This window comes from Oreochromis aureus, linkage group 3 (assembly GCF_013358895.1).
Source record: "Oreochromis aureus strain Israel breed Guangdong linkage group 3, ZZ_aureus, whole genome shotgun sequence".
Lineage (NCBI taxonomy): Eukaryota > Metazoa > Chordata > Actinopteri > Cichliformes > Cichlidae > Oreochromis > Oreochromis aureus.
The window spans coordinates 48240359-48252993 of NC_052944.1; the positions used below are offsets into that span (position 1 = coordinate 48240359).

A 12635-nucleotide genomic window follows, 5' to 3' on the forward strand; every position below is an offset into this window, starting at 1 on the left:
ACATTCAGAGAGCACACATTTTTATGACAACCCACATTTAGCACCCCCCGCCAAAAACAACAACAACAAAAACGTGAACATGGGACCCTTTTCTGCATGTAGACACTATGAATTACAATTAAACCAAATTCTACCCTAAAATAACCTAAACAAGACAAGAAATTATGTGGAATAAAGATATTTGTTGTCTCAAAGTTATTTCAATAATTAAAATTCTAAATAGTAGTGAAATGAAGAGGAACAGAAAGTAGGCAGTCTACATCTCCAAGTAGCCTCATGTGCACACAATAGTACTGATTTGTACATTGGGGCCAGATCAAGGGAAGTTTTAAGATTGATCAAAATATAAACAACATTTCCAAAATGTACAGAAGCCAGTTACAATGCGAGTGGATGATTTGTTTTGGAGTTTTTTTGTTGGTTTGTTTAAATTGTGTGTGTGTGTGTGTGTGTGTGTACGTGTGTGTGTGTGTGTGTGTGTTTGTTTTACTTTTTGAACATATACTTAATCCAAAAGAAAGACCTGAGATTAAAAACCTTTGGCGAGTCCTTAGCGCTTAGGGAGCATTAAACTGTTTGATGCGTCAAAGTAAAGAAATTAAGAAAAAATTACAAAAATAATTTTAACATTGTTGATCAAGACTGCTTAAAAAATTGCTAAATGTAATAATGCTTCAGTGTACTGTCATTGCACTACAACAGTGTTTTCAGTTTATCTTTTATTTTTCAGACTGAGTGGCTGTAACCTCTCAAAGAAAAGCCGTGAAGCTCTTTTCTCAATTCTCAACTCCCAGTCCTCTAGTCTGAAAGAGTTGGACCTGAGTAACAATGACCTGCAGGATTCAAGAGTGACGTTTCCATACTCTAAACTGACAACTCTCCGGTCAGATCAATATATATTCTGTTTTCTTATCAGTTAACCCTCCTATTCTCCTCAAATATTACTAACACGTTTTACCGTGGGGGTTATTTACCTCTACCTTTACATATAATTGTTGACCAATTTTTTGTGTCAGGCACTTTGTTATTTATTGAATAAATTAGTAGTCCTTTGATAATCAAATTCTAGTGCCACCATCAAGCCATGAAGTCAAATTTTTAATTCAGAATAAATGTATCTTGAAAAGTTTGAATTGAGAACTTTTCAAAATTACTGACAACATTAATAACCACAAGTAGATGAACCCTGTTGGTGTTTGGTGATGACATAACCTTTTCTCTAGCACCACCATCAGGTCAAACTTTCAATTCTGTGTACATCTATGCCCTTTAGAATGAATCTTGTTGATTTTTGTGACCCTAGACACTTTGCTTTAGCACCACAACATCACTTTCACTCACCCCTCCTCTTTTCTTATACAGGCCTGGGACTGGCAATTGTAGAGTTGAAGGTTTTTTTTATTAATTTTTTATTAATGTTTTGTTTTTGGTGTTTGTTTGGAGGGGGGTTGTATATATTTCGTGTGAAATGCAACCATTTGTGAAATAGAAAATAATAAGAACATAGTCAGAACATGGAACAGTTCTTGTCTAACAGTCACATTTTTTGTCTGCACTACTGTAGACAGGATGTGAAGAGAGTGTGTGTGCATGCTCCTTGCAGACATATTTCTTGCATTGTGCCCAGGTCATGCTAGTCTTAGAATCACTCCTGGTGGGACAGCCCTGGCACCTGCCATGTTTCCTGCCCGTGGTTTGTAGTATTCAAAAGTAGAATGGGAGGGAGAGCCTTCAGTTTTGAATCCCCTCTTCTATGGAACCAGCTTCCATTTTGGATTTGGGAGACAGACACTATCTCTACTTTTAAAATTAGGCTTCAAACTTTCCTTTTAGCTAAATCATATAGTTAGGGCTAAATTAGGTGACCCTGAATTTTTTATCTTGTCTTCCTTCTCTCACCCCAACCAGTCACGGCAGATGGCTGCCCCTTCCTGAGCCTGGTTCTGCCGGAGGTTTCTTCTTGTTAAAAGGAAGTTTTGCCTTCCCACTATCACCAAAGTGCTTGCTCATAGGGGGTCATATGATTGTTGGGTTTTTCTCTGTATGTATTATTGTAGGGTCTACCTTAAAACATAAAGCACCTTGAGGCGACTGTGACTTATATCAGTGTTCTTTGTGTTCTTGTGTATAAATCTGCAGACTGAGTCACTGTAACCTTTCAGAGACAGCCTGTGAAGCTCTGTCCTCAGTTCTTAGCATGGGGTCCTCTAGTTTGAGAGAGCTGGACCTGAGTAACAACAACCTGAAGGATTTGGGATTGAAGCTTCTGTCTATTGGTCTGGAGAGTCCATACTGCAAACTTGAAACTCTCAGGTCAGATCAAGAATGTGCTCTGCTCTTTTTTTTCTTTTTTCTTTTCCATTTTGTTTGTATAACCTAACAAAAGTAACAAGATTTTCTGCCCTAGTTTTATAATTGTGAAAATTTAAATTTAGTTTCATTTACACAGTCCCAAACAATATTTAACCCTTAAATGATCCTGGATGCATTTTGTTCCATTTAATGTTTTTTTTTTGTTGTTGTTTAATTTTTCATGCTATTTTACCTGTGCTCAGTGAATATAGCTGATATTTCCTTGCACTGCCCAACTCAGTTGACATTGGCAGCGCCCACCTACGTTATGGACTATGTGAGGAGAGCCCCGCTTTTCCCGCCTGAGTCACCTGAATCTTTTTCAGAATCACTTTGAGGCATTTACTGAACCTTATCAGTCAGTCTTATCTAATCTGTCACAGGACTCACGGGCTGTTTGTCCTCACTCGCACCAACACCACCTACATGTTAAAGCAGATGGTTAAACCTCCTTTAGCAAGATTTTGTTGGGGGTCTCTTCCTAGTTGTAAGATGTTTTTCCTCCTCACTGTGACCAATTGCTGCTGACAGGGGATCATCTGACAGTTGTGGTTCTTTCTCTTATATTGTAGTGTTATCTCTGCTATTAAAAGTTAAGACATTTTTATAAATGTAGGTAAATTAAATTGAGTGGATGGAGCTCACTTTCTCTGGGAAGAAAACAAAACACTTTAAAAAAAAAAAATTTGGTATGTACCTGCAGTCTGTCAGGCTGTTTGATCACAGTGGACGGATGTGCTTCTCTGGCATCAGCCCTGAGTTCTTCCCACCATCTGAGAAAGTTGGACCTGAGCTACAATCATCCAGGACACTTGGGAATGAAGCTGTTGTTGCCTGAACAGAAGAATCCATCCTGGAAACTGGAAACTCTCAGGTATGGAGAAAAGGTCTGATACTGGAGGAAGACATTAAAACTTTTTCTGTCTCCTTTGGTCCCTCCCTGTTTGTTCATGTCAGATCTGTATAAAACAATTAGACATGTATGAACATTTCTTTCTCCAGATTTTGAGGGTTGTATTTGAAAGATACTGGTTCACAGATAGCCACATATTTCTGAAAATGTTGGACTGTTCCTTTATCAGTGTCTAACAGTATGAGTATATGACGATGTAATGTCCACGTGCGCATGCTGAACGAGACTGTGCTGATCTGACCCCCCTCCTCCTTTCAGGGTGGAGCCTGCTGGAGTCCGATGGTTGAGACCAGGTCTGAGGAAGTGTAAGTGTGTTTTTAATGGGATTCATGAAAACAAAGCAGCACACATTCAACCATCTTCAAACTGTCACATCACTCATTCACATCTCTGATGTCAGAAGTTATCATAGTGTCAATCCACGAACAGATGATAACAATAACTGCAACTGGATTGTGTTTGTTCTCTCTATCAGATTCCTGTCAACTCACAATAGATACAAATACAGTGAACACAAACCTCAAACTGTCTGACAACAAAAGAAAGGTGACACATGTGGAGGAGGTTCATTTATATCCTGATCATCCAGACAGATTTGATGTTCATCCTCAGCTGCTGTGTAGAAATGGTCTGACTGGTCGCTGTTACTGGGAGGTTGAGTGGAAAGGAGATGTTGACATATCAGTGGCTTATAGAAAAATCAGAAGGAAAAGTGGCAGTGATAACTGTTCATTTGGGTGGAATGATCAATCCTGGAGTCTCAGCTGCTCCGATGATGGTTACTCTGTCTGTCACAATAACAGAGAAACATCCATATCCTCCTCCTCCTTCTCCTCCTCCTCTGTCTCTAACAGAGTAGCAGTGTATGTGGACTGTCCTGCTGGCACTCTGTCCTTCTACAGAGTCTCCTCTGACACTCTGATCCACCTCCACACCTTCAACACCACATTCACAGAACCTCTTTGTCCTGGATTTAGAGTGTGGTTTCCTGGTTCCTCAGTGTTTGTTTGCAGAGAATAATCTAAAGAGTGTCCTCGTGCCTCTTTAGAGAAACACTTTGACTGTTGAACAGATAGTTCAGTCTGTACATGTCTGTCTGTTTCACTCAGAAACACGTTTTCAGATTCATGGATAAAGATGGAAGCTTTGATTATTCCAGGATCCACATGTTTTTCTGTTGTTTTTCTGATTTTTTCCACTTAAAGCTTCACAGTGAATATCAGTATGTTGTGTTTCTCTGAAGCTCAGTTCACAACCAGCTCCTCTGCATTTTTAACAAGTCTGAACTCATTAAAAATAATCTGCTATGATATCAAAAATGAAGTCAGTTTAAGGTAGAATGTTATTTTAGATTTCTTAGATATTAAATATGAAATTGTAACTCACGTGAGCCACCTTAAAATCACTGTAGTCTGTGATGGGAAATGATGTCATTAGTAGACAGGATGTTAGCCAGTGAATTTGAGGAGAAGGGCTGTGCTCAGCTAGTTAAATCCAGCAGCATCCACTTACATCTTATACCTTTTGTGGCTGCCGTCATCAGTGGTAATGCAGTTTAAGGTAATTTCACGTTTTTAAGTTACAATAAATACGTTAAGAATACTTTATTTTTAATAAATCAGATTGTAATGTACAGTGGTCCTTCGTTTATTGCGGGTGTTATGTTCTAAAAATAACCCGCAAGGGTTAGGTGAAATCCGCGAAGTAGCGAACTTTATTTTTTACAATTATTATAGATGTTTTCAGGTTGTAAAACCCCTCACTACACACTTTATACACTTTTCTCACACAGGCATGAACATTTTCACACTTTTCTCTCTTGTTTAAACACTCTCAAAGTTCAAACTTTTGTAGAAAAATAAGTCCAGTATCATAAAATGAAAGCACCTGTGAGAGAATTCAACATCAATCAATCATTAATAAATCAATGAATCAGAAGTCCAAGTTTTTGTGCGATGGTTATCTTCCTCTGCCTTTTGGGTGCTACCGCAGGTGCCTTTGATGGTGCAAAACGTTTGGTCGACATTGTTTTTGTTGGGGAGAAAAGTACAGAAATTCAGAGTCACACTGCTAGCGATCGATGTAGCGATTTTGTACTGTACAGGAGAGACGGCACGGAGGAGATTGACAATGGTCTACAGCCAATCAGGACACAGAACACAATGCGCTGTAAAAAAACAAACAAAAAAAAGCATGCAAAATTGCACTTGAAACAGCAAGGCGGCGGAAGGTGAACCACGTTATAGCGAGGGACCACTGCATACATTGTTGGATTTACACCACACATTTAAAGGATGTTTCCAGGGTGAAACCAATGTTCAGTCTGTTGTTTGGGGTTGACGATATTTTCAGTTACACGCCACTCTCGGTAGAGGGCAGCATGCTTTCTTTTCTCAGTCGGTGGTGGAGATTTAGAGATGCATGCAACAAAGTTTTCCGGTTGTGGGGAAAGAGTGTGCACTGCAAGATGTGTTTTCATTAACCCCTTCAAATTAATCTGGCCAAAGAGGTTTGCAATTTGTATTTTATATGTTGGTAGAAAAATTAGATGTTTGTTTGTGACAGAACTGTCAAGTTTATGTTAGTTGCGTGTAATATGTTAACATTTTGTAAAGATCAGTGTATATGTTATTGAATAATATGCTTTATTCTCTATGAGAACAGCTTATTGTGAAAATTGATTATTTTATGTTGTTTGTACAGTTCTAATGGCATTGTTGGTGGCACCTGTGTCCAGTAAATGCCTGTAAAAATCAAGAACGCCTTGTGTCCATTTTTCAACTTGGAGGGAGTTACACCTTTGCTAGCACTGTTGTTATATAAAGACTTGTTTTATTTTTTATGTGCATGTATGGATTATTTTCTTTGAAGTACGGTTATTTTTTCTAAGTATAATGATAAAAACAATCTCCTACGATTGAAGCAGTTCATTAGAGCAAGAGTTGTTAAAATCATAATTTAATATTTATATGTGAGCTAGAAAGGGAAGTCATTCATATGCATATTTTAGGAAGATATGCTGACTTGTAATAAAAAGTAGTTAATATATTTTCATCATTTTATCTGTACATGGTGAATATGTAAAAGTGATTATGCCTTGGACTGTATGGTGCAGTTTCACCTTCCCCTGTGTCATTAAACCTGTGAACAGATGGTATCGTGTCATCAGAGTCTTAATGTAGGGAAGGAGTTTAGCTGACTGCCAAATCATAGCAGAGGCAGTACAGAATCCAAATGTTTGATTTCTCTTTCTTGTGATTTTTTTTTTTTTTTTTTACCAACCTCTCCAAATACGCTCATTGGTTCTGAAATAGGAAAAGACAGAAGCTCTTAAAATGAGAGCAAATGCAGATTTGCATGATTTTTGCTTTTATTTTAACCCCTTAAAAGAGAATGCCTTATTAAGCCATGGAGCATCATCTCCTAGAACTCTTCATTGATGGTGATTTGTGGCCCTCTGCGGGTGAGAAGATGAACTGCATGATGTCAGTTTAAAAGCAAGTCTACCACACATGTTTGACCGCCACCAGTTAATCTGTGACACGAGTTAATCTGCCGGCATTGTGGCTCATCTGGAAAAGCAGGTGTATCGATAGACATGATAGGTTTTTATTAACATGCGGTTTTCAGCTCTAATGACTCAAATGAAAGTTAGTTCAGATAATGTTTCACAAGAACTACCCAGTGTTACCAAGTGAACTGACTTCCACAGTAAATACTGCTGTGTGCAGACAGGGGACAGGTGTGCAGCTCACAACAGAATACAGTTTGTGGGGTTTATCTTGACTTCTGTAATCATGTTTTGTTTGTTTTTAATTGTTTATGCACCATCTTTCTCTGTCCAGCAGGTGGCAGTGACATCTTCTTTATAAATGTAATACTTCAGTTGAGGCTTTTAGAGCAGATTGACAACTTATTATCAAAAAAAAAAAAAAGACACCTTTCCCCCCTGCAGATATAGATCTCACGTGGCACTCATCTGTACTACTTTCAGCCATTTTAGTCAATATTTGTTTTGTTTCTAGAAAATATTCAGGGATTTTAAGAGACAAGGACAAAGAAAGGAAAAAAGGATATAAAGAAAAACATCAAATAGAAAGAAGCTGCAGCCTTTGATTTTTTTAATGGGAGAGTGGTAACAGACTTCAGAGGGGACCTTGACACTGACATTCATGATAACTGTCTTTTTTCCCACCACATTTGCACAGGTTACTCAGAGACAGCCACCTGCTGGTGTTTGGAGTTTGCCCCAGGATTCTGCAAACAGTGTAATAGTAAAACAATATAGGAGGGGGTCATATATGGTACATCATATATGGTATCCGAGCCCAGAGCGTACCTTGAGAGATGGTTTTTGGCACAAACCTGAGATTCGTAATAGGGTTGTGGGAAAGTTCCTGATTTAAATCCTGGCTGAGGCTTTTCTGTGTGGAGTTAGGATGTTTCTTCCATGTTACTCTGGCTTCTTCCCGCAGTCCAAAGACATGCATGTTAGGTGTATGTGATGCAAATGAATACTTGAAGTGTATAGAATAAAGTACTGTATACATTTTTAAGATACTAAGATTATAAAAACAACTGAGTTGCCATTTCACTGAGTGTGGGAAATGCATCCAAATACCAGATTTAAGGTTTCTTATCACTGCTTTGAATAGACAGACTAGTTTGTAATAATTTTGTAATATTTTTTTGCTCCGTTAATTCATATTTAATCAAACCTGATAATTATAGATGAGGAGAATCTTTTAATACAGCATAAGAACAGTGTTTAAAAGTTTTTGCTTTAAGGTAAATGTATTCAAACGATTAAGACTGTTATGTTTTCATGTCTAAGCAAAACACAATGTTGTGTAATAGTAGATGTTTTTCTGCTCCCTGCTCTGAAGCATTAACTAAAAATTGATCTGTGGTGGAATTTTCTGTTAATAAAGTCTGCAACACAATCAGGTGTGGCCAAGCTACTGAAATTACTGCATGCAGGAGAGCAAACACAGACATCAAACATCACAGTTATACAGTCAGGAGAGCTCTAAAACAGAAGTGGAGCTTCCACTCCTTTATGCATTCCAAAGAAGAGGGAGGAAGTCATAAACTGATCATACCACACGTCACGCGGCTCACTATGAAACCTAACGGAACAATGGGTATGCTGTTTCGTGCCCTTGGCGTTATCAGCAGCTGCAGAGGGAGTTGCTTTCTTCAACTACTGAGCCATAATAAGTTCATCTAGTTTTAGAAAATTCCACTGAACAGTCTATTACAGTGTCACAGCTAAGCATTTGCATAAGTATTTAACACTCTAAACGAGAAAAATGGAAATTTTCCATTACAGATCATTGGTTTAGTAATGCCAGCTAGGCTATTTATACATTCTAAACGGGCTGTAGTTCAAAATTTGTTGTGGACACTTTTTTCAGTTTTGACCTAGCAAATAACTCACTTATAATTCATTGTAGGCACTTAGAAAATTACTAGCACCTGTCAAAACTGACCTGAATCATGCTGTGAATGCATAGAATATGAACAGCATGTAAGGATGAAATATATTCATGTTAATAAACTATACTATGTTAATCTGATGCGTCTTTTTAGACCTCTGATGCCACTGATTTCCAATCCTCTGTTGAGATTTCAGTTACTGGTTGCAAAATCATTCTTAAAGTGCCATTTTTATTCATCAATAAAGGCAGGGGTTTGTTTTATCACTGGTCCAACAGAAATGGATTGTTTTGACTCCAAATTATGATGATAGCATCATGTAGCTAGTGCAGATTTCTGCAAAGCACCTTCAAGATGTCACTCTACCCAACTGTGTTTTATAGGAGCAAGTTCTCTCAGATAATACAGTGAATTTATTCTCATGTTCAGGAAAACAGTTTTAGCCTTTAGAAGTTGTGTCTGTGGTCACACAGGGACAGATATGGGCAGCAACAATCCACCATATATGTTCTGAGGCATTTAAAGGTGCTAAGGGCTCTACAATGGGCAAAGTCTGTTAAGAACATGGGGACTGAGTTAAAAACAAATACCAAAACTTAAAAGAACAGCATTGCAAGTCAATTCAATTCAGTTTTATTTATACAGCACCAAATGACAACAACAGTCTCCAATTGGGGCTTTATATCGTAAGGTAGACCCTACTATAATACTTACGGAGAAAAACCAAACAATCATATGACCCGCCTATGAGCGAGCACTTTGGCGACAGAGGGAAGGAAAAACTCCCTTTTAACAGGAAGAAACACCCAGCAGAACCAGCTTTAGGGAGGGGACACATTGTACATCTGAAAGCTTTTTTTTGTTGTTAGTCAGATCAAGATTCCTTTTTAGTGCAGTTCCTGTTTTATTTTGGTTCGGTGGTTTTGAGTTGTTACCACTTTGGCGATTCTCGCGAGAGACGAATGAGGTTCTTCAACAAGAGTTCAGTTCAGTTCAGTCTGGGCACAGGCTCGCCATCTCCATCCGGAGAGAATCCAGAAACCCTTTCTAGTTGCTTTATCAACACCAACAGATAAACTAGCCAAGATGAAATATGAAAACTAAAACACACATTTTAGACTGACGGACTGTGTTTAAATCCGTCAGATCATTAAGGATTGATCTGACACCACCTGTGTTATGTGTGTTCAGAATATTTAAACTTGATTTTTTTTCTTCTTATTTTTCTTTGAGTAACCTTTACCTTTCTTTCAGGTTCTGCAGGAGAATCTCAGTGACATCACCAATTTCTGAAAAGTACTTCTGAAATATTTCAGGTGTTTACAATGTAAGTCATAGAAAAATAATGTCTTTTAAATTCTTGAAATTACACCCTCGTATACTTGCGTGAGATGCCATGAAAAATATCGACATACCAATTTGTTATGTGATGAAAATGGTGATTTCCTCCAAACAGTGAAATAAATTTCAGAATATATACATTAGAGACTCCCTGTGGAACTGCTATCAGGATCTCTTACTATACAAAGTAGAGGAAATTAACGAAAAAATGGTTCTAAGGTTTTTTGTTTGTTTGTTTTTTTTAACTAAAATGGACTTTATTTGAAGAAAAGCGTTCTTTCCATGTTCCTTCCCTTGTACTTTGAAGATGGGTGAAACCAATGTGGTGACGTGTAAGAGCTGATGGGTTCCATTCACTGCAGAAACAAATTAATTTCAGAGCCCAGACTGGTTTCACTTCTATAAAACAGAAACTCACACAGTCACTGTTACTGAGAGGAAAAGTGGCACAGAAAGGAGTTCAGCTGGACCAAGAAACCTTTTCTTGTTCCATCTGTTTGAATCTACTGAAGGATCTGGTGACTACAACCTGTGGACACAGCTACTGCATGAACTGTATTAAATGTTTCTGGGATGAAGAGGACAGGAAGGGAATCCACAGCTGCCCTCAGTGCAGGAAGACTTTCACACCGAGGCCTGTCCTGGAGAAAAACATCGTGTTAGCAGCTTTAGTGGAGCAGCTGAAGAAGACTGGACTCCAAGCTGCTCCAGCTGATCACTGCTATGCTGGACCTGAAGATGTGACCTGTGATGTCTGCACTGGGAGGAAGCTGAAAGCCATCAAGTCCTGTTTATCTTGTCCAGCCTCTTACTGTGAGAAACACCTCCAACCTCACTATGATGCAGCTCCATTAAAGAAACATAAGCTGGTGGCCCCCTCCAAGAAGCCCCAGGAGAACATCTGCTCTCGTCATGATGAGGTGATGAAGATTTTCTGTCGTACTGATCAGCAGAGTATCTGTTATCTCTGCACAGTGGATGAACATAAAGGCCATGAAACAGTCCCAGCTGCAGCAGAAAGGACTGAGAAGCAGAAGGAGCTCGAGGTGAGACGACTAAACATCCAGCAGAGAATCCAGGAGCGAGAGAAAGATGTGAAGCTGCTTCAACAGGAGGTGGAGGCCATCAATGGCTCTGCTGATAAAGCAGTGGAGGACAGTGAGAAGATGTTCACTGAGCTGATCCGTCTCATCCAGAAAAGAAGCTCTGATGTGAAGCAGCAGGTCAGATCCCAGCAGGAAACTGAAGTGAGTCGAGTCAAAGAGCTTCAGGAGAAGCTGGAGCAGGAGATCGCTGAGCTGAAGAGGAAAGACGGCGAGCTGGAGCAGCTCTCACACACAGAGGATCACAACCAGTTTCTACACAACTACCCCTCACTGTCAGCACTCAGTGAGTCTACACACTCATCCAGCATCAATATTCGTCCTCTGAGCTACTTTGAGGATGTGACAGCAGCTGTGTCAGAGACCAGAGATAAACTACAGGACATTCTGAGAGAGGAATGGACAAACATCTCACTGACAGTCACTGAAGTGGATGTTTTACTGTCACCACCAGAGCCAAAGACCAGAGCTGGATTCTTAAAATATTCACATGAAATCACACTGGATCCAAACACAGCATACAGACAGCTTTTATTATCTAAAGGAAATCGAGAAGCTATGGTATATTACAATCAAGAGTCTTACACCTGGACAGATTCACTGTGTTTAGACAGGTCCTGAGTAGAGAGAGTCTGACAGGTCCTGAGTAGAGAGAGTCTGACTGGACGTTGTTACTTGGAGGTGAAGTGGTGTGGGATAGGTATTCTTATAGCAGTCACATACAAGAATATCAGCAGAGTCGGGAGGTCAGATGAATGTGAATTTGGATGGAATGATAAATCGTGGGCATTACGTTGTGACATGAAAGTTGCTTTCAAGCCAACTTGTTATACATTTTGGCACAAGAAAATCAAAACTCCTGTTTCAGGCCCTGTGTCCTTTAAATTAGGAGTGTACCTGGATCACAGAGCAGGTATTCTGTCTTTCTACAGCGTCTCTAAAACCATGACTCTCCTCCACAGAGTCCAGACAACATTCACTCAGCTGCTCTTGCTGGACTTTGGTTCTTTTATTATGACAATGACATTGCAGAGTTCATTAAACTAAAGTAGACAGAAGTCATTAAGGGACGCTTGTTAAAATGTGTGTTTTAGTTTCCAGTTTTCTTTGGTCTTAATCACTGTTGTCCTTTATCTTCTCTGCACAGACATCACCATGCCCACATGTTTACATTTACAAAGCTTTCAGCTTTCTAAGAATTGCTCTTAGTCACCAACTTATAAAAAAACTTAAGCGTTCTAAGAATTACCCTTCAAAGGAAGAAAAGATGGGTTATTCACAACAAACTGTAAAGTGTAAAATGACTGAAGAGCTTCTTAAAGAATTTAAAAATAAAGAGAAGGAAAAGTGTAGTACAAAAAGACATCAGAAATGCCTATTTTGGCATGACAGCCTGAAAAGTCATACCCAATGTTGCTATTTACTCTATATTTAATCCTATTAAATAATCAGATTTCCCAACTGTGCCTTATTCTCCACATTCTCTG

The 12635-nt window shown here is 38.9% G+C and overlaps 1 protein-coding gene across 1 annotated transcript in view; it reads left to right on the forward strand.

Annotated features, from left to right (window-relative positions):
* LOC120439450 (protein NLRC3-like) overlaps positions 1-4449 on the forward strand; it is a 15628-nt gene extending 11179 nt beyond the window's left edge. The window contains exons 7-11 of the mRNA XM_039610443.1: positions 731-883; positions 2140-2313; positions 3056-3226; positions 3524-3570; positions 3741-4449. Coding sequence (XP_039466377.1) covers positions 731-883; positions 2140-2313; positions 3056-3226; positions 3524-3570; positions 3741-4285 — 1090 coding nt within the window. The 3' untranslated portion in view covers positions 4286-4449. The remainder of the gene's footprint in view (positions 1-730; positions 884-2139; positions 2314-3055; positions 3227-3523; positions 3571-3740) is intronic.
* Positions 4450-12635: the final 8186 nt, after the last annotated feature.